A 25,108-nucleotide genomic window follows, 5' to 3' on the forward strand; every position below is an offset into this window, starting at 1 on the left:
ATCAGGTGCAGTTTTTCTTCAGATCAAGGTACTAGTCCGTAGGCTACGGGGGGGGGGGGGGGGGTGTCCCAGTGCATCACCCCCCCCCCCACCCACCGCCACTGGTATTTTTTGTAATCGTTGACATGTCCCAAATAGGCAAAAAGATGTTAACAGTGAAAGTTTAGGAATGCACAAGCTCAGGAGGCCACTTATTGGAACCGTTTATGATTGAGCTCACATACATTGCCGTGGCACTAGGGTTGGAAGGGGAAGAAACAAAACACCATAACCTGAGCAGACCTTGACCGATCTTAATCAAACTTGGTATAGCTAATCTTCGTATAGATAATCTTATTTGAAAAGTATCTTTGGTTGTCATGAAAACTAACTACAGGGTGCGCTAGAGTCAAAAAAATATTCAAAAAATTATAATATTTAGCGATTTCAGTTTACTGTTAATCTTGATAGCCACCAAATCCTAAAACAGCACCTAGTTTATGATTATCTAAGTACTGTTGAACTAATTTGAGAGTGAGGTCTTGGAAAATTGAAAATTAAATAACTTTTGAATTAGTTAAACACCGTCCTGCTGAATCCAGGTTCTGGTATTCTTAGTCAAATCTAGACCATTATGTTAAAACGTACATGTACATGTCTTTCTTTCTTTTTTCAATGTTACAAACCCAGACTTGGTCACTCTGCCAAGCGTACGCGCTCGTTTGTTCCATGTTTTTACACAGTCTATGGAGATCAATTTCGCTGTGATTGTCTTCTATCCTTTTTGGGAAGAAGCCAATCACAGCGCAGTGTTTCAGGTAATTAGCTCATAAAACGCGCGCAGATTATTAAATTTGATAGAAAAAAATATTGAAAATGCCGATAAATATGTTTTTATGCATTGTATAGTCAAATATTACTATCAATAATATATTTTGAGACACAGGCCAAATTATAAAAACATGTTATTTTGACCATAAAATGCAATGGATAGAAGTGTGAAATATATAAATAAAGGTCACATGACCATAATTTTCAATCAAACTGGGTTCCACTTGGGACTCAGTTGGGAAGATGTAAGCTGAGTTGCCCAACTGTGCACATCTTGTGCCCAAATGGGTGCAAGTCGCAACATTTTTGCCCAGATTTCCCAGATAGTGCCCACTTGGGACCCATTTGTGACAATATTGGGGCCCAATTCCCCAGTCAAAAAAACCTTACTGGGTCCCAATTGTTTTGCTAGCTGGGTCTATACGTTCATGTTCAGACAAAATCAAACATTCTGGGTCCGCTCATAAGTCAGACGCCTCATATAGGTCCGACGCCTCATAAGTCCGACAAAATCGCATCCCCTAACCAAATAAAGGTCCATAAGTCCAACGCCTCATAGCTCCGACGCCTCATAGCTCCGACGCCTTATAAGTCCGACAAATTAAACGCCTCATTTTTCCGTTGTCGGACTTGTGAGGCGTCGGACCTATGAGGCGTCGGACTTAAGAAACGGCCCCAAACATTCGCTGAACTTTTACACAAACCCACATGACAGTTCAAGATGGAATTGTCAAGTGATTTATGTTAAGTTCATTGACTGTTTGAACCTGTTTGAACATGAAGGTATAGAATGACTAAAGACATTATATTCATCGGCATTTTCATTTTTTTTTTATTGAAGGCTCTCTCGGGATTATTTCTTGGAGAAAAAAAACCTCTTCGTTATAATGTGTTGAATTTATCTCACCTGGGATACTAATCGAACAGATGTTATCACATTTCCTCCGGAGAATCAATTCTTTAGGTGTTGACTGAAATTTCTTTATTGTGATTGTATAACATCCTGGTTTTAAAGATTCCACTGGAAAAGCCATTATCATTTGATTGAGTTAGAGTCACGATGCCCAGTAAGTAATATTTCATCAGCTTTTCTTCAGATCAGATCAGAGGAGTCAAGGTATAGGTTCAATGCTAATGGGTTAATACCTAAGTGCACTCCCCCCTCAAAAAAGTTACAAAAACACACATTTATGCGATAACCAATATGAAAGTGCATCCAATCTTACATTCTATAAGTCAAACTTTGCAATAGTCGGCTGTTCCTGATGCTGTGCATTATCAGTCAGTCAGTCAGTCATTTAGTTACATGTAGTTAGATAAGTACAAACTAAGAGGACACTAGAGGCTGGCCCTCCGGAACAAGCAAAACTCTATTTTAATCATACAGTTTTCCATTTGCATCAAGATATATCAATTAGTACGTATGCATTGTGAATTGTAAATTCAGTAATAGTAGCCAGATGATGTAATTAATGCTTTGTTATCCGCGGAGCTATAGGAAACAGATACTCGCTTACAAATCGAAAAGGGATGTGTTTACATGTACAACAGGGGGCATAATAAGCTGAGAAACACCCCAGATAGTGTGTGTGACCATCATGCCAGTTGTGGGGTATGGATAGTGGTTGTACATGGTGTTTACTTCGTGTATGATCAAACAGTAAACACAAAGACATTTCGTTTCTGTTTTTTTTTTTTTATTTAGTTTTTTTTTTGTTTTTTTGCGAGGTTTCGATTGAGCACGGGTGTGCACGACTACAATTAGCTACACGTCACGAACGTGTACGCAGTCGTTCTGCCGCGACAAGCAGAAGGTTGCAGACCAGTAAATAAACTTCCATAGACCCCAATGGTAAATGCTCACACTTTAGAAATTCGGGAAAATACTCACAACTCTCCAAGGTGTTCGAGACACACATCAATTTAAAGCTTATTTCATCATCTTTCATTTTCTTTTCAATTTTTGGGGGTTAATTTATGACTTTTAGGAGAAATTTCCATCCGAAGATAATCACCCCTGAAAATAGTCCTAAAGCCTATCGCCATGTTGAAAAACGATGCCTACACTCCATTGCAAAATAGAGCGCTTTTACGGCCCCAATTTCATTCAAATTTCACAGAAATACAAGCTCAGGGTCCTGTGCACGGCTTCCACCCTTACCTTTTTTTTTACAAACCCTTAAGTTCATGGCCCACAATATGCTCAAATACTAAAGAATTTGAGGGCATGTAAGTCGTGATTTGGTCAGCGCAGGCAATTACTGGCTTTACTGGTCTGCAACCTTTAAAGAAGCAAAGATGTGTAAAATCCCCCAAACCAGTTGTACGACATGTGGAAGGATGGATAACTCTTTTTTTAATCAAATATTATTTCATTAAGATATGGGGAAAAAAAACCTCTGGGTTCGATGTCTGGCATGGTCTGAAAACAAGCCCTTTGTTCATGCTGTTTGCAGCTGCCCTGCTGAGGGCGCCCCCAACGGGAGTTAATTGAGTTGCAGCTACACTAGCAACCCCCCAATCACCCCCCCCCCCCCCCCCCCCACTCACAGCGCATATCTCATAGACGCATACGTAGTAACAGTAAATAACGCGCGCCCTCATGCGTCGAATCCGGACCATCATGTTAAAAACGTACATGTACATATTATTTTCAAGTGATGCAGCAACCCGCTAGCTAACTTTTGCACCACATGTATGCACATGCTCTGCAATACATGCACACACATGTACGTGTAATACGGATGCATACCTGCAAATAAACTCCCATAGACACTAGTGCTAAATGCCCATACTTCAAAATTCTTTTAAAAATACTCAAAACTCTCACAGGTATTCAAGCTGCACAGAAAAATGATAATCAACATGTCATCTTTCGTTTTCTTTTCAATTTTTGGTGGGTTGACCATTGACTTTTCGAGATATTTTCACCCAAAGAAGACGACCCCTATTTTCCCCAAAGCGGAAAAGTAGCCATTTTGAAAAACGATCCCTCCACAACATGGCAAAATAGCGCCACTTTCGAGCCCAATAGCATCCAAAATGCTCAGAATTGGAAGCCCTAAGTCCGGGCCAGAGGTTCATTACCATATCTCTTCAATTCCCCAATTTTACGGCGCTCAGAACTCTCTAATATAGAATATTTTGAGGGTATAACTTTTATTCATGAGCTTGGCGGATCGATTTACCGGTGTGCACCCTATAATAGCAGGCAACTTTTAAATTTTAACACAAAACCACATTCAGGACAAGCAGAATATCTCCAAAGTCAATTTTTTGAAGAAAAAAAATGAAAGAAAAATATTATCCGAGGTCGATATTAAGCCCGAAAATAGTGGTTTTTTTTTTTTGCCCTGCTCAGCTGTAGAGCGCCCCCAGCGACAATAAATTGAGTTTCAGCTACTTTTAAGCTCAAAATGCCCCCCCCCCCCTTTTCAACTAGCCATTGTTGTAATCGGGTGATAGCCTACTGCTCCCTTATGATTTGGAAGCATCCGTTACGGAAAAAAACCTTGTTGATACCGTTAAAACACTTTTCCCCCTCCCCGTAGGTTCCGCCCACTGAAAAGACCACTGCCGCGGCACAGCGCATGCGCGAAACGGCCATCTTTGTTATTCTTTATAGGATGCATACCTGCAAATAAACTCCCATAGACACTAGTGCTAAATGCCCATACTTCAAAATTCTTTTAAAAATACTCAAAACTCTCACAGGTATTCAAGCTGAACAGAAAAATGATAATCTACATGTCATCTTTCGTTCTCTTTTCAATTTTTGGTGGGTTGACCATTGACTTTTCGAGATATTTTCACCCAAAGAAGACGACCCCTATTTTCCCCAAAGCGGAAAAGTAGCCATTTTGAAAAACGATCCCTCCACAACATGGCAAAATAGCGCCACTTTCGAGCCCAATAGCATCCAAAATACTCAGAATTGGAAGCCCCAAGTCCGGGCCAGAGGTTCATTACCATATCTCTTCAATTCCCCAATTTTACGGCGCTCAGAACTCTCTAATATAGAATATTTTGAGGGCATAACTTTTATTCATGAGCTTGGCGGATCGATTTACCGGTGTGCACCCTATAATAGCAGGCAACTTTTAAATTTTAACACAAAACCACATTCAGGACAAGCAGAAAATCTCCAAAGTCAATTTTTTGAAGAAAAAAAAAATGAAAGAAAAATATTATCCGAGGTCGATATTAAGCCCGAAAATAGTGGTTTTTTTTTTGCCCTGCTCAGCTGTAGAGCGCCCCCAGCGACAATAAATTGAGTTTCAGCTACTTTTAAGCTCAAAATGCCCCCCCCCCCTTTTCAACTAGCCATTGTTGTAATCGGGTGATAGCCTACTGCTCCCTTATGATTTGGAAGCATCCGTTACGGAAAAAAACCTTGTTGATACCTTTAAAACACTTTTCCCCCTCCCCGTAGGTTCCGCCCACTGAAAAGACCACTGCCGCGGCACAGCGCATGCGCGAAACGGCCATCTTTGTTATTCTTTATGGGTGCAGACCAGTAAATCGGTCCGAAATTGCCTGCGCCGGCCAAATCACGATTTGCATGCCCTCAAAATCTTCGGTATTTGGGCATGCTTTGGGCCATGAACTTGAGGGTTTGTAAAAAATATGGGTGGAAGCCGTGCACAGGACTGGGAGCTTGCAGTTCTGTGTAATTTTGATGTAATCTGGACCCTAAGAGCGCTCTATTTTGCAATGGAGTGTAGGCATCGTTTTTCAAAATGGCGCTGGGCTTCAGGACTATTTTCAGGGGTGATCATCTTCAGATGGAAATTTCTCCTAAAAGTCATCAGTTGACCCCCCGAAAATTGAAAAGAAAATGAAAGATGATGAAATAAGCTTTAATTTGATGTGCGTCTCGAACACCTTGGAGAGTTGTGAGTATTTTTCCCGAATTTTTGAAGTGGGAGCATTTACCATTGGGGTCTATGGAAGTTTATTTACTGGTCTGCTACCTGTAGTTTCAAAATGGCGCCTTCCATCGTTTGTTGTCAAATGTTTGCGGAGTGTTTTTTTTTCAGGGGGGCGGAACCTGGGGGGGGGGGGGGCAGCGTTTCAAAAGGGGTCACCAATGGCGGTTCCGCAACAAATGCGCCCAAAATCTGAATAGGGCCGATGGACCGTCGTCCGATCACAGCAATTTCGAGCGAACAAGGGGGGGGGGGGGTAATTTGGGGTCGGAAGGAGCAAAAACTCAATTAACGCCCGTTGGGGGCGCCCTACAGTAAGGTAGCCGCAAACAGAGGGCTTGTTTTCAGGCCAGAAATCGCAGTCAGAGATTTTTTTTCTTGCAATTTTTTGATGAAATATGAGTCATCCATCCTTCCTCGTGCCGTACAAGTGGTTTGGGGAAATTTTTCAAAACCTCGCTTCTCTATAGGGTGCAGACCAGTAAATCGGTCCGAAATTGCCTGCGCCGGCCAAATCACGATTTGCATGCCCTCAAAATCTTCGGTATTTGGGCATGCTTTGGGCCATGAACTTGAGGGTTTGTAAAAAATATGGGTGGAAGCCGTGCACAGGACTGGGAGCTTGCAGTTCTGTGTAATTTTGTGTAATCTGGACCCTAAGAGCGCTCTATTTTGCAATGGAGTGTAGGCATCGTTTTTCAAAATGGCGCTGGGCTTCAGGACTATTTTCAGGGGTGATCATCTTCAGATGGAAATTTCTCCTAAAAGTCATCAGTTGACCCCCCGAAAATTGAAAAGAAAATGAAAGATGATGAAATAAGCTTTAATTTGATGTGCGTCTCGAACACCTTGGAGAGTTGTGAGTATTTTTCCCGAATTTTTGAAGTGGGAGCATTTACCATTGGGGTCTATGGAAGTTTATTTACTGGTCTGCTACCTTATAGGATGCATACCTGCAAATAAACTCCCATAGACACTAGTGCTAAATGCCCATACTTCAAAATTCTTTTAAAAATACTCAAAACTCTCACAGGTATTCAAGCTGAACAGAAAAATGATAATCTACATGTCATCTTTCGTTTTCTTTTCAATTTTTGGTGGGTTGACCATTGACTTTTCGTGATATTTTCACCCAAAGAAGACGACCCCTATTTTCCCCAAAGCGGAAAAGTAGCCATTTTGAAAAACGATCCCTCCACAACATGGCAAAATAGCGCCACTTTCGAGCCCAATAGCATCCAAAATACTCAGAATTGGAAGCCCCAAGTCCGGGCCAGAGGTTCATTACCATATCTCTTCAATTCCCCAATTTTACGGCGCTCAGAACTCTCTAATATAGAATATTTTGAGGGCATAACTTTTATTCATGAGCTTGGCGGATCGATTTACCGGTGTGCACCCTATAATAGCAGGCAACTTTTAAATTTTAACACAAAACCACATTCAGGACAAGCAGAAAATCTCCAAAGTCAATTTTTTGAAGAAAAAAAAAATGAAAGAAAAATATTATCCGAGGTCGATATTAAGCCCGAAAATAGTGGGTTTTTTTTTGCCCTGCTCAGCTGTAGAGCGCCCCCAGCGACAATAAATTGAGTTTCAGCTACTTTTAAGCTCAAAATGCCTCCCCCCCTTTTCAACTAGCCATTGTTGTAATCGGGTGATAGCCTACTGCTCCCTTATGATTTGGAAGCATCCGTTACGGAAAAAAACCTTGTTGATACCTTTAAAACACTTTTCCCCCTCCCCGTAGGTTCCGCCCACTGAAAAGACCACTGCCGCGGCACAGCGCATGCGCGAAACGGCCATCTTTGTTATTCTTTATAGGATGCATACCTGCAAATAAACTCCCATAGACACTAGTGCTAAATGCCCATACTTCAAAATTCTTTTAAAAATACTCAAAACTCTCACAGGTATTCAAGCTGAACAGAAAAATGATAATCTACATGTCATCTTTCGTTTTCTTTTCAATTTTTGGTGGGTTGACCATTGACTTTTCGAGATATTTTCACCCAAAGAAGAAGACCCCTATTTTCCCCAAAACGGAAAAGTAGCCATTTTGAAAAACGATCCCTCCACAACATGGCAAAATAGCGCCACTTTCGAGCCCAATAGCATCCAAAATACTCAGAATTGGAAGCCCCAAGTCCGGGCCAGAGGTTCATTACCATATCTCTTCAATTCCCCAATTTTACGGCGCTCAGAACTCTCTAATATAGAATATTTTGAGGGCATAACTTTTATTCATGAGCTTGGCGGATCGATTTACCGGTGTGCACCCTATAATAGCAGGCAACTTTTAAATTTTAACACAAAACCACATTCAGGACAAGCAGAATATCTCCAAAGTCAATTTGTTGAAGAAAAAAAAAATGAAAGAAAAATATTATACGAGGTCGATATTAAGCCCGAAAATAGTGATTTTTATTGCCCCTGCTAAGCTGTAGAGCGCCCCCAGCGACAATAAATTGAGTTTCAGCTACTTTTAAGCTCAAAATGCCCCCCCCCCCCTTTTCAACTATAGCAATTGTTGTAATCGGGTGATAGCCTACTGCTCCCTTATGATTTGGAAGCATCCGTTACGGAAAAAACCTTGTTGATACCTTTAAAACACTTTCCCCCCCTCCCCGTAGGTTCCGCCCACTGAAAAGACCAATGCCGCGGCACAGCGCATGCGCGAAACGGCCATCTTTGTTATTCTTTATAATAGCAGGCAACTTTTACATTTTAACACAAAACCACATTCAGGACAAGCAGAATATCTCCAAAGTCAATTTTTTGAAAAAAAAAAATGAAAGAAAAATATTTTCCGAGGTCGATGTTTAGCCCGAAAATAGTGATTTTGTTTGCCCCTGCTAAGCTGTAGAGCGCCCCCAGCGACAATGAAGTGTACCCTGTCGGGCATCTGGAAAGGCGTAAACTAAGTGATTTTCGCTACTATTTTAAGATACCGACTTAAAGCAATTCCGACTTGAGTCAAGCCTATCCTGTGCATGGCTTCCACCCTTATTTTACTTATTTTTTTTAAAAACACTCAGGTTCACGGCTCATAGCTTATTATGATCAAATACTGAAAGATTTGAGGGCATGCAAATCGTCATTTTTGGCCGCGCTGGCGTAGGCAATTTCGGACCAATTTTACTGGCCTGCACCCTTTACAGAAATTGAAACTCAATCAGGAATTCATCCAACTTGCCATTACAATCTTCTCCGTTCAAATTCTTTCTTTCACCTCTCAAACGGATCACTCAAATGACTGTGTAGCGACTCTACCTTCTCTGAACCGGCTATTTTCATTGTATAATGTTGCCAGATCGAGGCTGTGCATGCCCAATGGAGGAGCGTGAAACGAGCGAATTTCTTTTAAAAAGCAAAATGATAACTTTAGAGGAACAATCTTGAAAGTTTGCTCCCGGGAAAGGACACAAATCAGTGAAATTAAAAAAAGCAAATTGTTACATGTCTTAACATGTTCCCTTCGTTTTCTTTCGAGGAAAGAAATAACTTTTCCAATATATAATTGACTTTGCATGCTAGACAGCAAAAATAAACTGTTACATGTATGTACATCGAGAAAAGTCACCAGACGAATTAAACAAGGGCGCCCTCCATAATTCAGATACAAAAACACTCAAGTTTTAATCTAAAAAAAGTGCTTGAAAAAAACAACACCTTTGCACTCTATAGAAAAAATCTATTTTTCACATGTTGTTTGTGCAATTACTTGAAGATTATTGAAGCCTGAATTGTTGGTGTTGCAATTTGTTGTATTGAATTCATTGTCATTGTCAGACAATAGGTATCGCTATACGCGTTCCACGAGACGTGAAAATAAACCCCCTATCGCGAAATCAGTGTTTTCGTCAAAAATAAATAACAAATGTGAAAAAAAAACACTTAATGTTAAACCCGCTAATCATAGTTCCGTGATTTTCTCTGATTGCCAAATATCCAGTACAAGCGAAGGTAAGAAGATTAAAGTGGTTGTGGAATGCTCGAAGACATTTCCGTCATTTTTCGGGTATAGGCCTATGTAGCCTAAGGTGTGATGAAATAAAAACGACTTTTGTGACTGTCATGAAAAGGTACAAAAGTTACTTTTGAGAGCGGTTTTTCAGGTCCTGTTTCGACCCGAACGTGCAATTTGTGTAAAAGTTGTCGTTTGGGGCAGCAAACAAAACATAGTAAATCGTGACGTAATAAACAGGACTCCCGATGCAGCGTAGTATAAACGAGTCCTGTTTATTACGTCACGAGTTTTCTCATTTTACGGAGAACCCGACGACTGTTGATTTCAGTTATGCGCTCGCCGACCAACAAATTACTCGATGAATTTCAGTTTTATAAACATATAAACGCACATTACAAAAGAATGGGAGTTTGTCATTATGATATATATGGGTCTACTCTACAATAAAAAAATATAAAAAACAAAACGACTTTCAGCATTCCACAACCTCTTTAATCATGGATGCATGGCGTTATTTAAGGTGGCGTTTGTTCTATCGACCTTAATTATGCGATGAGGCGGAGTCTTTGTATTTATGAGCTGGGCTCAAGCAAACCAATTGTGCATTCATTGTTAAGGAAGGAAAATAACCAAAATAAAAAAAAACGGCGAACAGACGGGAAATCTACACAATTGATTGTTTTCAATGCTTCATTTATTAAGGCTAAACGCAAACTGCAACAGACTGGTTACATAAGGTCGCTGCAATAAAATAAAGAAATTAACAATAATTGAAAAAAGGGGGGGAAATGGCCAAGGAACTGATGAATGAATACCAAAAGCTGATACAAAAAGATACATTGAAGAAAAAGCTAAAAGCAAGACGTCAAAAAAACTATAGAGGTCTTATGTCTGTTTGAAAACAGGACATAGGGCTTTTCCGCTCATTATTTTCGCATGACTTTATTTTTCCATTGTGGACTTGGTTTCTACTAAGCTTGAAGTCAACCCAATGAAAGGAAGTGTTAAATTTTGGAAGCGGAATGAAATTGTAAATATTAGAAAAATAATAAAAAATCAACCGATGACGTCATTGTGAGTCATTTCGGATTCTGCATACTAGTACTATTATCTAACTATCCACCAAGTTTCATGACAATCAGACTTTCCCTTATATGTGTTTTTCAAAAATCGCTTTTTTGATGATTTCATGATGACGTCACACATTTTTCAATTTTTTTGCATATACCTAGCAAACATAATAAAAACAGAATTTTGAATTTTGCATGTTGAAAGAAAGCAAAAAAATCATAACAAAAATAAAGGGTTTTCCTAGAAAAATACGGAAAACCCAAAAAGTCAGAACAAAAACAACGGCTTTTCCCGCAGCTTTGCGGAAAAGCCAAAAAAGATTAGAAGTATGTGTTGCGTCACCGAATAAAATAGAGCTGAAAACTACATGGAAAACATTGCAATATATGAAATGCGAACATCTACAATTGACAATTCTTAAGAATGACAAAAAAAATTGAGCCTTGAGTCCAGTATTGAGAGAAAGAGGACTTAGAGTAGGAGCAAAGGGTCAATTGGGGTTTTTTTTGGAAATGATAAAGTGCTTGGTGGGTACTTTTGGCAAGGTGATACCTTGGGGTATTCGAATTCGCAAGTCGTACGGTATTTCCTTTTAAAATGATTTCATATCAATATATGAACATTTACACGAGATATCTAAGTAATTTGCATAGGATATTCAACACCAAGGACCATTTGATCATGCTAGTTTAGATGTTGGTTACCTAGCAACCGCATCCTCCTTAGCAACAACCCTTTGGAGCCTGATTAACTTACTAAAAAAGATTCCACAACAGGAATGACCGAGTGGAGGGTACCATACGACTAGCCAAGGTGTAACCTTTTCCAAACATGGTCATTTCCCCCCCCCCCCAAAAAAAAGAATATGAATGACCCCTGGCTCTTGGACTAACTGGATTGGTTCGGTTCAATGCACACGGACTGTTTGCGTTTGACTATAGCTACGAACCAAACCAGTTTAAAACAGTGTCAAAATAATGTTCTGCGGCTTCTTTAAGAGGATAATTTGATTCGACAGAATCGAATGCCTTTCTAAGATCAATAAAAACTGTTTCTTTTTTGTGTTATATTGCATAAAGACAATTATTAATTCATGCAACGTGTTCTTCGTCGAGTGCAGTGGTCTAAAATCAGATTGGCAAGCAGAATCAGATTGTTCTAATCGAGGCACGAATACAGCGCGTTGTTGGCTGCCTTTTCAAGGATTTTGGAGAAAAACCCCCAATTCTTATCGTTTTGAGGTATGCTGGGAACTAATAGAACAGCGCTGTTTCGTAGCAGTAAATACAAAAGAGTTTGCCCATACCAAATAGCGCCCCCTAGTGTGTCAAAAATTATCTCAAAGTAGCCCGTGACCGACAAAATGAAAAGATCTGACACAATGAAAAAAATATATATATATTTGCTTATTCACCAATAACATTAAACTGGAATATATGATCAAACAAAAAGCAAGCTAATAAAATGAATGCATGCAGATTCGTCTTCAGGGAGATGTTGGCTGGGCTTGTTCTACTTGAAGAGGTCTTTCCCAGACGCTCCCCCCATCTTCTTGACAATGCTGCCCAAGACGTTCAGCTGCTGGTTCATATCCGAGGACTTGCAGAGAAATGCGCACCTGTCGGGATTCTGCAAATGAATGATTATTTAATTAAGGAAATGAGAAAAAAGTGGGGTAATTGCCACAATGGTATTTTTTTATTTGCCTTTTTAATTGAGGGGGGCGGTGTTTTGTTCATTTTATGAGGCTTGATATGTAATGTACTTTCTGTAAATATACCATCAACATAATATACAGCTGATAATGCTTATCATGGTATTTTTGCAGTTATGGGGACATTTGAATATTGCATGGAGTTTTAAATCGTCACTTCATACTTGCAGAGTATTTTTGAAATGTTAATCGTGTAGATCAGGAGGACAATGTTTGCGGTTTTGCTTTTCTCAGCTATGTTTGACGAAAACTATAATTCTATTCTCATTTATTCTATTTGTGTGTGTACAATAGGTTATATATTTTAGTCTTTGTAGAGTCAGGTATTATGAGGTATATACGACCACAAAAACTCATGAATGGCGAAGAGTGTGTGCCCGGCAGTAGGGCATATGTGCATATGCCCTTATGCAATAGCGCGTAATGACCAAAATGTTCCCGAAATGTTCCCATTTCGTCAGAAATAAATACAAGTTGTTCCTAAACTTACGATTCATACGTGTGACAAATTTCAAATTCTTACAATTTATATTACATGTTGGAGAACATTGGATACATAATGCGCGCAGTGTAACAATGGAACCTTTCAATGCGATTTTCTTGAAAATGATTTTTGCGTCAGAACGTTCATACACCCTTCTGCCGGGCGCCCGACGAGTTATAACTTTGAGCACTTTCATTAATCCAATCTAGGTAAAATACGCTATGCTTTTAAGAACACTAACCAAATAGGTGTTGGCGAATGCTACGACCAGCTTTGGGATGTCTTGGATATAGTTTTCGCAGAAAGACTTGAAACCCTCAGGGATCAAGTAAGTGCACGCAACCTGCCTCTGGTAATTCTGCAACAAGGCCTGTAAGCAATAATTTGATTCGAAAATTCATTGAACACTCAGTCATTGCAATCATGGCTTAATGACTCATCGGTAAAACATATTCAAACACAAAACAAAACCACGAGGAAAGCGACACATTATTTACTTTTAAAACTTTGGGCACATTTTTTGTCAAATTTGCAACTAAATCTCACTTTACCGGCTTTAATAATTTTACCAACTTTTTTTGAGATAATCTTACTCACCAAGAATTCCTTGTCAGTGCTCACGTTATACGAGAAGGTCAACACTTCTTCACAGAGCACACATAAGAAGTGGTTATCTTGTTGTTCAGTTGGCAATATTTGGGTCTGTTGTTGTATGCCGATGGCTAAGTAGATATATAAAAAACGAAATAAATTGAATCCGTCTATTAAAAGAACAATTATAAATACCTGATAAATAAATAGGCAGTTTTCCCAATTCGTATTCGTCGACAGCCCGTCATGTAGTCGGTTTTAAATGGTTGATAAAGACCGGCAGGGCTGGCTGGTCTTAAACCCTTTTCTAGTGTCACATGAAATTTGGATTTCTATCAAATCCTGTGCCATTACCGTTTCATTGGTTGAACGTTCAATCCTCACGTAGGCATGCGCAATATACTACCAGTGAGTCAGTATTTCATAGTCCTCAAGTCAAACTACACCCTACCTCGTCCCCAGAGCTCACTTTATTTCCAACCTCGTTTCCAATACTAATCCCTGGATAGGAAACTTTCTTCCTGCCTCCTGATTCGATACCGCAATTTGCTAATAATAGATTAATATCGTGTAGTTGGTGTTGTTATTTCCAACGTGCATAACATGTTTTCACGATCATTGTAGTTAAAGCGTTCAAGCCTTCTCAATAATAATCCTTTTCTTTCCAGATCGCTGATATAAATATGAAATGTAATACTGCATATTGGCGGGCCAGATTGAAACATTTTAACTTGAACAAATCGTGTTTTCATAACTCACGGCGTGACGAATCGATGCTGTTTTTAACCCAGACACCGCATACAAAAAAACCCGCAAACTTAACGCACATACGGGCACCAGACTATTCCTCATTTGCATACGTGCTCAAAAATCTTTCACATGCAAATGATCCAATACCAGGGTGAGAGAGCAGGTAGTGGTGGGCGCGTACTTCTCGACGCCCTAGGGACGAGGTTGAACTACACCGTACATATGCGTTCTATGCCACATCATGAAGTACGCACGACGCGCGCGCTAATCTCCATTAAGAATTTGTTCACCTGCAGAAGACCAGTCGATAGCTACCTAGAGAGGTTTTTTGTTGAACGAAATCGTTAAAAATTGATAATTTTTGCCTTTTTTTAACTTTTGGTCCGGAAAGTTTCGATTTCTTTTTTTTTTTTTTTACCGAAAAGGTATTTATGAATGGAAATTATGTGCTTGGCCAGTATTAAACATTACGTTTAAGACCGGTTGGAGTCTGAATGCTGATAATTACACTTGCCTTCGGCTCGGGTAATTATCAGCATCCAGACTCCAACCAGTCATGTTTCGGATCGTTTACATATCCTATTTCAAACATCTGGTTAAAATGAAACCAACCTAATGTTTTACCTGGCCGCGAATGTTCTTTTCCCAAACTACATCCATAAACATGATTGTTTAGCGCCCTCTACGATACTTTTATGAAACGTACGAAGGTATATGATTATTTTGTCCCCACAATTTAGCGAGCATTTCGATAGCTCAATCGATAGAGTTCTAGATTTTGCACCGCGATGTTGCGGGTTCGAATCCGTTTTGTACCCAAAATATTTGTCTTTTTTAATCTGAGGCTTCAGAGGATTTTTTTTAAGGGAAATAAATTCCGAATTTCATTACGTTTGAAGCAGTTCTTTTTTTTATAATTTTATATTTTCTTCTCATGTTTTTACAGCCAAGTAAAGTCCAATACGCCATAGCGTACTCCCATATATTATTATGCGGATGTCGTTTGGAAGGGGGGGGGATCGCTTCCCGGCCCCCCTAAATATTAGTCTATGTAATAGACCACGGCGATTATTATGCGCAAACAAATTTGCTGGTTGATTAGGCAAGACCCCGCCTCCTGACTTCTTAGATTTTGACCAATCACCGGGCGCTTTCGATAGGACAATAGGGCCTTCGGTCATTCACCCGTTGCGCGTCATAGATATGGATTTAAAAAAAAAAACTGTCATGGCGCGCGGCGCTCGGTATCATGTTACGCGAATGCGGTCCCGGCTGTTGTTGTACTACGAAACGGGCGCAAAATCTACCTAAAATAAAAACATATTTTCAGAGGATTTGAGCGTCAATAATCGAGGAAATAGCTTTTCTGGTTTAATTAAACTGCGTAAGGAGAACGAAAATCGATTTTGTTGAAGAGCATGTGAGTAGAGCAACTTAGCTTCATCTTATTTCAAGCAAAAGAAGATTCGCTTTCTCTGCAGGATCATGTCCCTATTTTTACTGACCTTGCCCGCTCACCGCCACGATGAACACGATCACCAAAAACCCAACGCTGTTGTCCATTTTAGAAGAGTTTTTCGGGTATGCTGTAAATCGTCAAATGACAACACAAGTTTTGCTCTCTCGTGAGGAGACTGCACAAGGTTTCGACTTCGAATGACTAACCTCAAGCTTGCGATAAACATTTCAGCCCGTCGGCGGCAGCTTTTATACACCCTGCAAGGGCGGATCCATGGCGGTGGTGGGGTGGCTACCTCGGGGGTCCGTAAACGTCATCACAAAATATTGCAAATCTTACCCAATGCTTCATTCAGGCCTTTGGTCGTTTTACGCAGCAACTCGAACGCCTCGTCCACCCCACCCCCCGAAACGATTTCAACACCCCAAGCCACCCCCTTTTGAAAAGTGGATTCGTCACTACCCAGATTTTGCATGTCCCCGGGAAGACAGGTATTGTCCCAAGTTATACATACGTGTTCTATCCAATCAAACGCCGTGCAAAACAATAGCCCTTCCTACCGGGGCCTCAACCAATCGTTCGTCAGATGTCAGTGGTTCTTATATGCTTTTTTTTAGGATGAGTAAAAAAAATGCAATAATGCGAAGGAGCCATTTTTTTTTAAAACCAAGTTGAAATTTTGAACTTTTTAACCTTGCAAGAATGACACATTCCTTAGTAACCTTGTGTGAAAATAATCGCATTGACTGTTTGTTTTTGTGAACATTTTACTGCGGTACCCGATTTACGTTTTTGTCCACGTGGCGTGAGAATTGTGCATAAGAGCGAAGAAACGGCACAATAAAGACAATATAGACAACACAGATTTATAACTGACTGAACCTTAGCTCGAGCTATTTTTTTTTACTGCTTCACTTCATTATGTTTATATTGTACAACATTTCTGTGAGCTATATATAGTTACTGTATCCTTCATTGTTCGCACAATTGCAGCTCTGGGGCCAAATTCACGAAGGCTTCGCAACGTTAGCGACGTCGCACAACACCTCGCCTTCGCTAATTTTGTATTCACAAAAGCTACGCTTCACAAACACTTCGCAAATGTTAGCGAAACCGACATATTTTCGCAAACATCGCGCAAAGGTTTGCACATTATTCACAAAAGCCTCGCAAACTTTGCGATTTTGCAATCTCTTCGCAAAAGGTTGGCTAACGCGTGATTTTTTTTGCGACGAGTCCGAAGTCGTCGCTAACTCCTCGTACCTAACGACATGACGCCTTTGCTCGAGCTGGATGAAGAACTCCATCACGAATTACGCCAAAATATGGTCTGTTTGACCTTACCAACGCGTTCAGGAAGATACAGTGATGATCATAGCGAAAATTAAGGTACACAAAATTGATTGACCTCTCCAAGGATATCAGACGTCAGATATGATCATTTTAAAAAGCCCGAAATAAACCGGAAAAAAATGGGCTGGACACCACATTATACTAGGGGCGCTCTTCAGGATAAGATGAATATCAATATGCATACTCGCGCTTACATCAAAACGGCGCATTTTTAGAGCTTTTGTACTTTGTTTCTCCACTTTTCAGTGCTAATGAATACATTTTAGTTTTTGGGATGTTAAAAAAATAAAACTTGTACACATTTTTTTCTTATCTAAAAAAAAAATAGAGTTGGGGGATGATTCAATAGCCCAGCCCCCAACCCCCGGTCAAAAAGTGTGGGGGGGGGGGGGGATATATACCCCCATTCCCGGGATTTACGCCCCTGTTTGCATGGCCCCTTAAATTAAGTGTTCAGACAGACATACGCATGAATGAACCTAAGGGAGTGAAATTGGGATCGTCTGATGGAAGTGGCCCAAGAAAACATTGGAGAAATTACCCAAAGAGAACTGTTCCCGATGGTACTACCATTGCCGAAAATACATGCCCCGATGTCTTGCACGTCAAGAAATCGTCAACGTAAAGATGCCCCATGCCCAAATGTTTAAACAAGTAGAAAAGATCAACAGTGAAAAAGAAATTTCCTTAGCCCTTTTCATTTCATTGTTTTGTTACATCTTGTATCCCTCATATCAGTTCATTTGTTACATTATAAATTTTACAGTCATTAAGATATTTGGAGGGGAAAATAACCTCAGAGGAAAATAGAAAAATATATCTATTAAAAATGTCTTTACAAGTTGAACAAAGAAATTGACTGGAGCGGGACTTAAACCTGCGACCTCCGGATAACCGTTCCGGTGCTCTAACCGGAACGGTTATCCGGAGGTCGCAGGTTCAATGAAAATGATCAGAAAAAAAACCACGGGAAAATGGCCGCGAAAACCTACTTACAGGCGTCTCTGACATTAACTCGATCAAATGACAATGGCTTTTGCAGTGGAATCCTTCAAATTTAGGATGTTATACAATCACAACTTGTTTTCGTGTCAACATCTATATGTATATATATAACACTTAATTCTCTGGGGGAAATGTGATGAAATAAGTTCGATTAGTATCGCAGGTGAGATAAATTAAACCAATAATAACAGAAAGGTGTTGTTTTTCTTCAACTGAAATTGTCGATGATTGGAAATGCAATGTATAGTCATTCCATACCTTCATGTTTAGACAGGTCGAAAGAGTCACTGAACTTTTACATAAACCAACATGACAATTCCATCTGGTATAGAGTTGGTATGTATCTCTTATGGTTTCTTTAGACTTAGCGAGCTGAACTAGACCAGCCAAGAAACTTTCAATTCAAATCCTTTCGTTTGAAACTTTTTAACCAAAAACCGTACATTCTTGTCTATCATGTTCTTCCTTTGGTAATTGAGTCCCTCAGATCGGCATTCGGGGTCTGAGATTCATTAGTGTTTTTTTTTTTAACGATGTACATTAGTCAAAGTTGGGAGAAGGGTGTCAGCTTGTACCTGTTGGTTGTAACAGTATGGCCCTACGTGATCGGTTAGTGCAACAGCTAATAGGGGATTTGTGTAAAAGAGGATGTGCTCTGTAAAATTATACAATTACTCGTCTAAGATCATCCTCTACTGTGATTGTGTACCACAGTCATTCGCTGCATTACCTCAACATGAAGAAGTTCATTCCCCCATGGTCTGTTTTAGGCAACTTGTAGTCTGGTACAAAAACCAACCTCCAATTTTCATAAGAACAGAGCAATGTCTATACTCAGGTGGCTGAGATCCAATTTTTGATACGATCGTGACCGATTGGTCCAAAGCACAAAACTTGGCAGACATATTCTTATAGGCCTAAAGAATATTTTAAAAAGGAGTGACACCTACAATTCTTGAAGGAAGGGTGCCTAATTTGCATAAATGTAAATACGTTCCGTTAAATAATTTTTTTTCCATATTTGGGTATATTTTGAATTCTTGTTTTTCTTTTAAAGTATATTTTGGGGATCCTACTTACATATCCTTACTTAAATAGCATTTTCTGATATTATTATGAGGACAAAGTAAAGATAAAAATGGCTATTTCTAAAGTTGCACGCATTTACCTTATCTTCAGATAGCATCAGGTAGTCTTGCCAAACCTCAGTACTGATGCGCTTATAATTCACCTTTGGAGTTGCTTACTGGTACAGTTACCCTAATAAAAGTTTAGAGAAATAATGTGAACGTTACGTAGCCGAAAACAATTGGGGTTTATATATTTTATTCTGTATGGTGAATGACTTACTAGGTTTTGGTAAAAGCCATTGCAATTTTTCGTGGACGAACTTGAATGTTAGAGTTGGTGAATTTGAATGAAAAATGTTTCAAAATAGCCGGGAAAACCTAAATTAAAGTTTGTCAAATCTGCGATGCGATTGTGTACTTTAGGACACCTTTTTTTTTTTTTTTAGTTTTTATCATTCCAAATTTACTTCTGCTATCTCAAGTAATCTTCATAAAATTCCTTTTCATAGTATATCAACAATAATTCTCACTAAGACTGGGTGGGACTAGATAGACTCCTGCTGTGTAATTGTTCTTGTTCGTTATTTGTTATTTTGGTTTTGCTTAGTTAGAACTCTACCTGTAATGTTTGTCTTTATCATAATTCTGAACCAATGGCTTTACCAACAAAAGGGGAACCCTTGTGTAATCATTCTTTTTGTTCATCGTGCCTGCAGTGGTTTTGCTTTTGTGTATATCAATAGGGGTACGGATAGTCATGACAGGAGAACCCCTGGCCTTTGTTAATGGTGATGACAGGAGAACCCCTGGCCTTTTTTGTCATGGCGATTTATACAATGATCTCATCCTATATTTTTAACCCATGCAAGTGGCTTATTTTTACGTTTGTACATCAATGGGTAAACCACCCATAGGAGAACCCCTGGCCATTTTTTTTTCACGGTGATGTATTCAGCAATCGTTTCAATGTTTGTTCCCAGTACTGCACATAATTGGGTTTTTTTTACATTCTTTTATCACAATGGGTTAACCACCCATAAGGAAAACCCTGGCCATTTTTTCATCCTTGGTGATGTACATGTACACAAAATGTACAGTTATTTTACTTCTTTTTTTTTAACCATGGTTAAAAAAAAAGGAAGTAAGATAACTGTACATTTTATTTTATTTCATTTTTTTAAAAACTATTCCATCCATTATTTTGTCCTAGTGATGTATCCAGTAATCTTATTTCTACTAGCTACCTGTAGTGGGTTTGCTTTGTAACATCATCCTGTATCACAATGGGTTGGTGGGACCCCTGGCCAAGTTTATCATGGTGATGTACGTGAATAGTAACCTTATTTCTATTTTTTTTTTTTTTTTGTACTGCACTTAATTTACTTTTACTGCACTTATTTTACTTTTACTGCACTGCACTTTATTGCACTTAATAATACAAAAACATAAAGGAATAAATACATGAATCTCCCAATTCATGACATAATTCTACATGATTACGCCGTAGATATATGCATCAGTCAAGTCTTTACTTTTTTGATTTTTGTATGTTTTACTTTACAAGTTCTCATTCATTCATGGAGGTGGGGAAATGTCCATGTGTCATGGTACTCAACGCCACGGGTATTCATCAGTTCGTAGAACAAAATGATCAGTGGTAGACAGCCGAGTTTTGTGATCCTTTTAATGAAATAGATATAACGTGGTAATATGTGACATTTTTTCACAGTTAAAAGTCAATATGATGTACTTTATGATCCCTGTTTTTCTTTATTAAAATGAAGACAAATATTTCAAAAATATTTTTTCGAATTCGGTCAAATTCATTTTGATCCCTGTATTGCGGCCTGGTGGCTTCCATCTCCTCATGAATGGATGTGTGGAACCGGATTGAAAGAGTTATTATTGTCGAAAGAAAGTTGTCAATGGAAGGTATCGTGCTCTTTTCCTCTTCAGTGAGTTTATCTGCTACTGCATTTGGACCTACTCCGTCTGGAGTTGCTCAATCAACAGTTTCAACTCCATTCTAACATCCAGACTCTGACTCAATTGTGACGTTTGCGGTCTCCATTTGTATGTTGACCCAATGGTGTCCACCTGGGGTCAACATACAAATGGAGACCGCAAATGTGGTCACACGTTTGGCACATTTTGCAGCCTTTGTTATTTTTTATCAAGAACGTTATATGTTACGTTTTGAATATTTTCATAGGGCCAATGTAATATTTAATTATTCAAAGTCTGAAAGAAACACATTTTCCTGCAGTGGCGGCGGAACTTGGGGCACTTACTCAGTAAAAGGCATCTTCCGTCGATGTAGCAGCGTACTAATTTTTTAAGGGGGGGGGGGCACATCCGTGCTGAAATGTCGACACGTTTAATCACTGGACACCAGGCCTTTGTAAAATCAAGTTGGGGGGGGGGGGGGGTTCCATCTTCTAAAATAGGAGGCGCTCTTCAAAACCGGCCATTTTGCAAACTACGCATTATGTGCCCATTTTAGGGCGCATTGTACTTTTCATTTTCCTCGTTCATATCAGAACTCTCTATACCATTTTGGGAAATGATTACTGAGAACAAATTATCCGACATTTTATGGCAAGTTTTGTTTTCATTGCGAGGGGGCATATTATGCTCGAGAGGCACCTTTTTGTCCGCAAGAGTGCCACTTGGTTAAATCTGGGTTGGGGGGGGGGGGGTGCCAAAAAGTTAATCGGGTTGTTGCTAAGAATGAAGCTTGTTGCTAGGCAACACACATCTTTGTTATTATGATCACTTTGTCCTTTGAAATTTCAGCACGGATGTGCCCCCCCCCCCTTAAAAACTGCAGGAAAATGTGTTTCTTTCAGACTTTGAATAATTAAATATTACATTGGCCCTATGACAATATTCAAAACGTAACATAACGTTCTTGATAAAAAATAACAAAGGCTGCAAAATGTGCCAAACGTGTGACCACATTTGCGGCTCCATTTGTATTTTGACCCCCGGTGGACACCATTGGTTATCTTACTTCTTTTTTTTAACCATGGTTAAAAAAAGAAGTAAAATAACTGTACATTTTGTGTACATGTACATCACCAAGGATGAAAAAATGGCCAGGGTTTTCCTTATGGGTGGTTAACCCATTGTGATAAAAGAATGTAAAAAAAAAACCTTGTGTGCAGTACTAAGAACACACATTGAAACGATTGCTGAATACATCACCGTGAAAAAAATTGGCCAGGGGTTCTTCTGTCATGCCTATCCTTACCCTATTGATATACACAAAAGCAAAACCACTGCAGGCACGATGAACAAAAGGAATGATTACACAAGGGTTCCCCTTTTGGTGGTGAAGCCATTGGTTCAGAATTATGATAAAGACAAACATTACAGGTAGAGTTCTAACTAAGCAAAAACCAAAATAACAAATAACAAACAAGAACAATTAAACAGCAGGAGTCTATCTAGTCCCACCCAGTCTTAGTGAGAATTATTGTTGATATACTATGAAAACTACGCTAAAAGGAATTTCATGAAGATTACTTGAGATAGCAGGAGTAAATTTGGAATGATAAAAACTAAAAAAAAGAAAAAGGTGTCCTAAAGTACACAATCGCATCGCAGATTTGACAAACTTTAATTTAGGTTTTCCCAGCTATTTTGAAACATTTTTCATTCAAATTCACCAACTCTAACATTCAAGTTCGTCCACGAAAAATTGCAATGGCTTTTACCAAAACCTAGTAAGTCATTCACCATTCAATTTTAAAGTTTGGTCACCCTCTTTAGTCACCGGGTCGAGAATATTCGTCAGTACAGAATAAATTCGTCTAAAGCCCGGTTCATACTCTGCGCGAAAGCAAAAGCGAATTTGTGACGTCGTGGCAAGTATTCGCGCTGCGAATTCGTAAAAGTTGAACATATTTCAACTCGGGCGAATTTCACAGCCTAACCCTATGACGTCAAATTCGCTTCGCATTCGCTTTCACATAAAGTATGAACCGGGCTTAAGGTGTTGCCGAATGGCAGCATTCAGAGATCAAATTCGTCTTACATAAATCAATAAGACGAATTTGATTTCTAAATAACAAGGTCTAGCTAGACGAGACGAAATCGGACACTCCGGGACGAAAACGTTGCTCATGGTTTGAATTTGCTTGAACTGAGTTTGAAATTTTCCGACAAAAGACGAAATTAAACATTGGAAGTGCGCTTAATCGATGTTGATGAACGAATTTGAATATAAAAATGGTGAATTCGAATGATAAACGTTTAAAAATAGCCGGAAAAAAACCTATAGTTAGAGTTAGGCCTAAAGGAAGTAACTAGGCCTAGGCCTGATTCATGACAATAACTTCTTACCGCGTTTGCAGTAAAGTGTGGTCTTCACTCTTCGGAGAAAGTTGTTTTTGTCTCTTGAGTTTGGTATTCACAAGACGATACGAATAAAGTACGACTACCATACGAACTCTGCGCGCACCGCGTGAACACGATTAAACCATACCGATTGTCGCTGCGGAAACCCCCACAAGAAAAGGCAGATTCACGGTAAGATCGTATGTATAACGTCATGAACGTGGAGCAATTTTTATTCATCTATAGTCACAGTGATCAAATTCGTCTTATAGAAATCAATAAGACGAATTTGATTCTGAATAACAAGGTTTGGCGGAGGCGAGACGAAATCGAATACAACGGGACAAAAACGTGTGCTCATTGTTTGAATTTGCTTGAACTGAATTTGAAATTGTCTGACAAAAGACGATATTAAACATTGGAAGTGCACTTAATCAATGTTGATGGACGAATTTGAATATAAGAAACGGTGAATTTGAATGATAAACGTTTTAAACTAACCGAGAAAAAAACTTTAGTCATGCGTACGTCAAAACGTTTTCTCACCGATTACTTTGGGGATCTCATTGAACTTGTTCCAGTCCCCCACATTAGGCAATCCTTTGCCTACTTTATACCCCAATTGTTTTCGGCTACGTACCGTTCACATTATTTTCTCTAAACGTTTATTAGGGTAACTGTGCCAGTAAGCAACTCCAAAGGTGATTTATAAGCGCATCAGTATTGAGGTTTGGCAAGACTTCCTGATGCTATCTGAAGATCAATGCGTGCAACTATGTCCTCATAATAATATTTAAAAAAATATTTAATTAAAGATATGTAAGTAGGATCCCCAAAATATACTTTTAAAAGAAAAACAAGAATTCAAAATATACCCAAATATGGAAACAAATTTATTTAACGGGACGTATTTACGATTTATGCAAATTAGGCACCCTTCCTAAAAGAATTTTAGGTGTCACTCCTTTTTAAAATATTCTTTAGGGCTATAAGAATATGTCTGCCAAGTTTTGTGCTTTGGACCAATCGGTCACGATATCCAAAATTGGATCTTAGCCACCTGAGTATAGACATTGCTCTGTTCTTATGAAAATTGGAGGCTGGTTTTTGTACCAGACTACAAGTTGCCTAAAACAGACCATGGCGGAATGAACTTCTTCATGTTGAGGTAATGCAGCGAATGACTGTAGTACACAATCACAGTAGAGGATGATCTTAGACGAGTAATTGTATGATTTTAAAGAGCACATCCTCTTTTACACAAATCCACTATAATCTCATTGCACTTTGTACCTGATCACGTAGGGACATACTGTTACAACCAACAGGTACAAGCTGACACCCTTCTCCCAACTTTGACTGATGTACATCGTTAAAGAACACTAATGAATCTCAGACCCCGAATGCCAATCCGAGGGACTCAATTACCAAAGGAAGAACATGAAAGACAAGAATGTACGGTTTTTGGTTAAAAACTTTCAAACGAAAGGATTTGAATTGAAAGTTTCTTGGCTGGTGTAGCCTAGCTCGCTAAGTCTAAAGAACCAGATAGATTTGTCATG

The 25,108-nt window shown here is 39.2% G+C and overlaps 1 protein-coding gene across 1 annotated transcript; it reads right to left on the reverse strand.

The window, feature by feature from the left end:
- Positions 1 to 10,924: 10,924 nt before the first annotated feature.
- Positions 10,925 to 15,977, reverse strand: LOC119742202. Its single transcript, XM_038218247.1, has 4 exons — positions 15,824 to 15,977; positions 13,575 to 13,699; positions 13,219 to 13,347; positions 10,925 to 12,408 (listed from the first exon to the last, which is right to left on the reverse strand). The coding sequence occupies exons 1-4, from the start codon at positions 15,879 to 15,881 to the stop codon at positions 12,292 to 12,294; spliced, it is 429 nt and encodes a 142-aa protein (XP_038074175.1). The 5' UTR covers positions 15,882 to 15,977; the 3' UTR covers positions 10,925 to 12,291.
- Between the last annotated feature and the right edge of the window lie 9,131 nt (positions 15,978 to 25,108).

Source organism: Patiria miniata, unplaced genomic scaffold (assembly GCF_015706575.1).
Source record: "Patiria miniata isolate m_02_andy unplaced genomic scaffold, ASM1570657v1 HiC_scaffold_5, whole genome shotgun sequence".
In the NCBI taxonomy this organism is placed as follows: Eukaryota; Metazoa; Echinodermata; class Asteroidea; order Valvatida; family Asterinidae; genus Patiria; species Patiria miniata.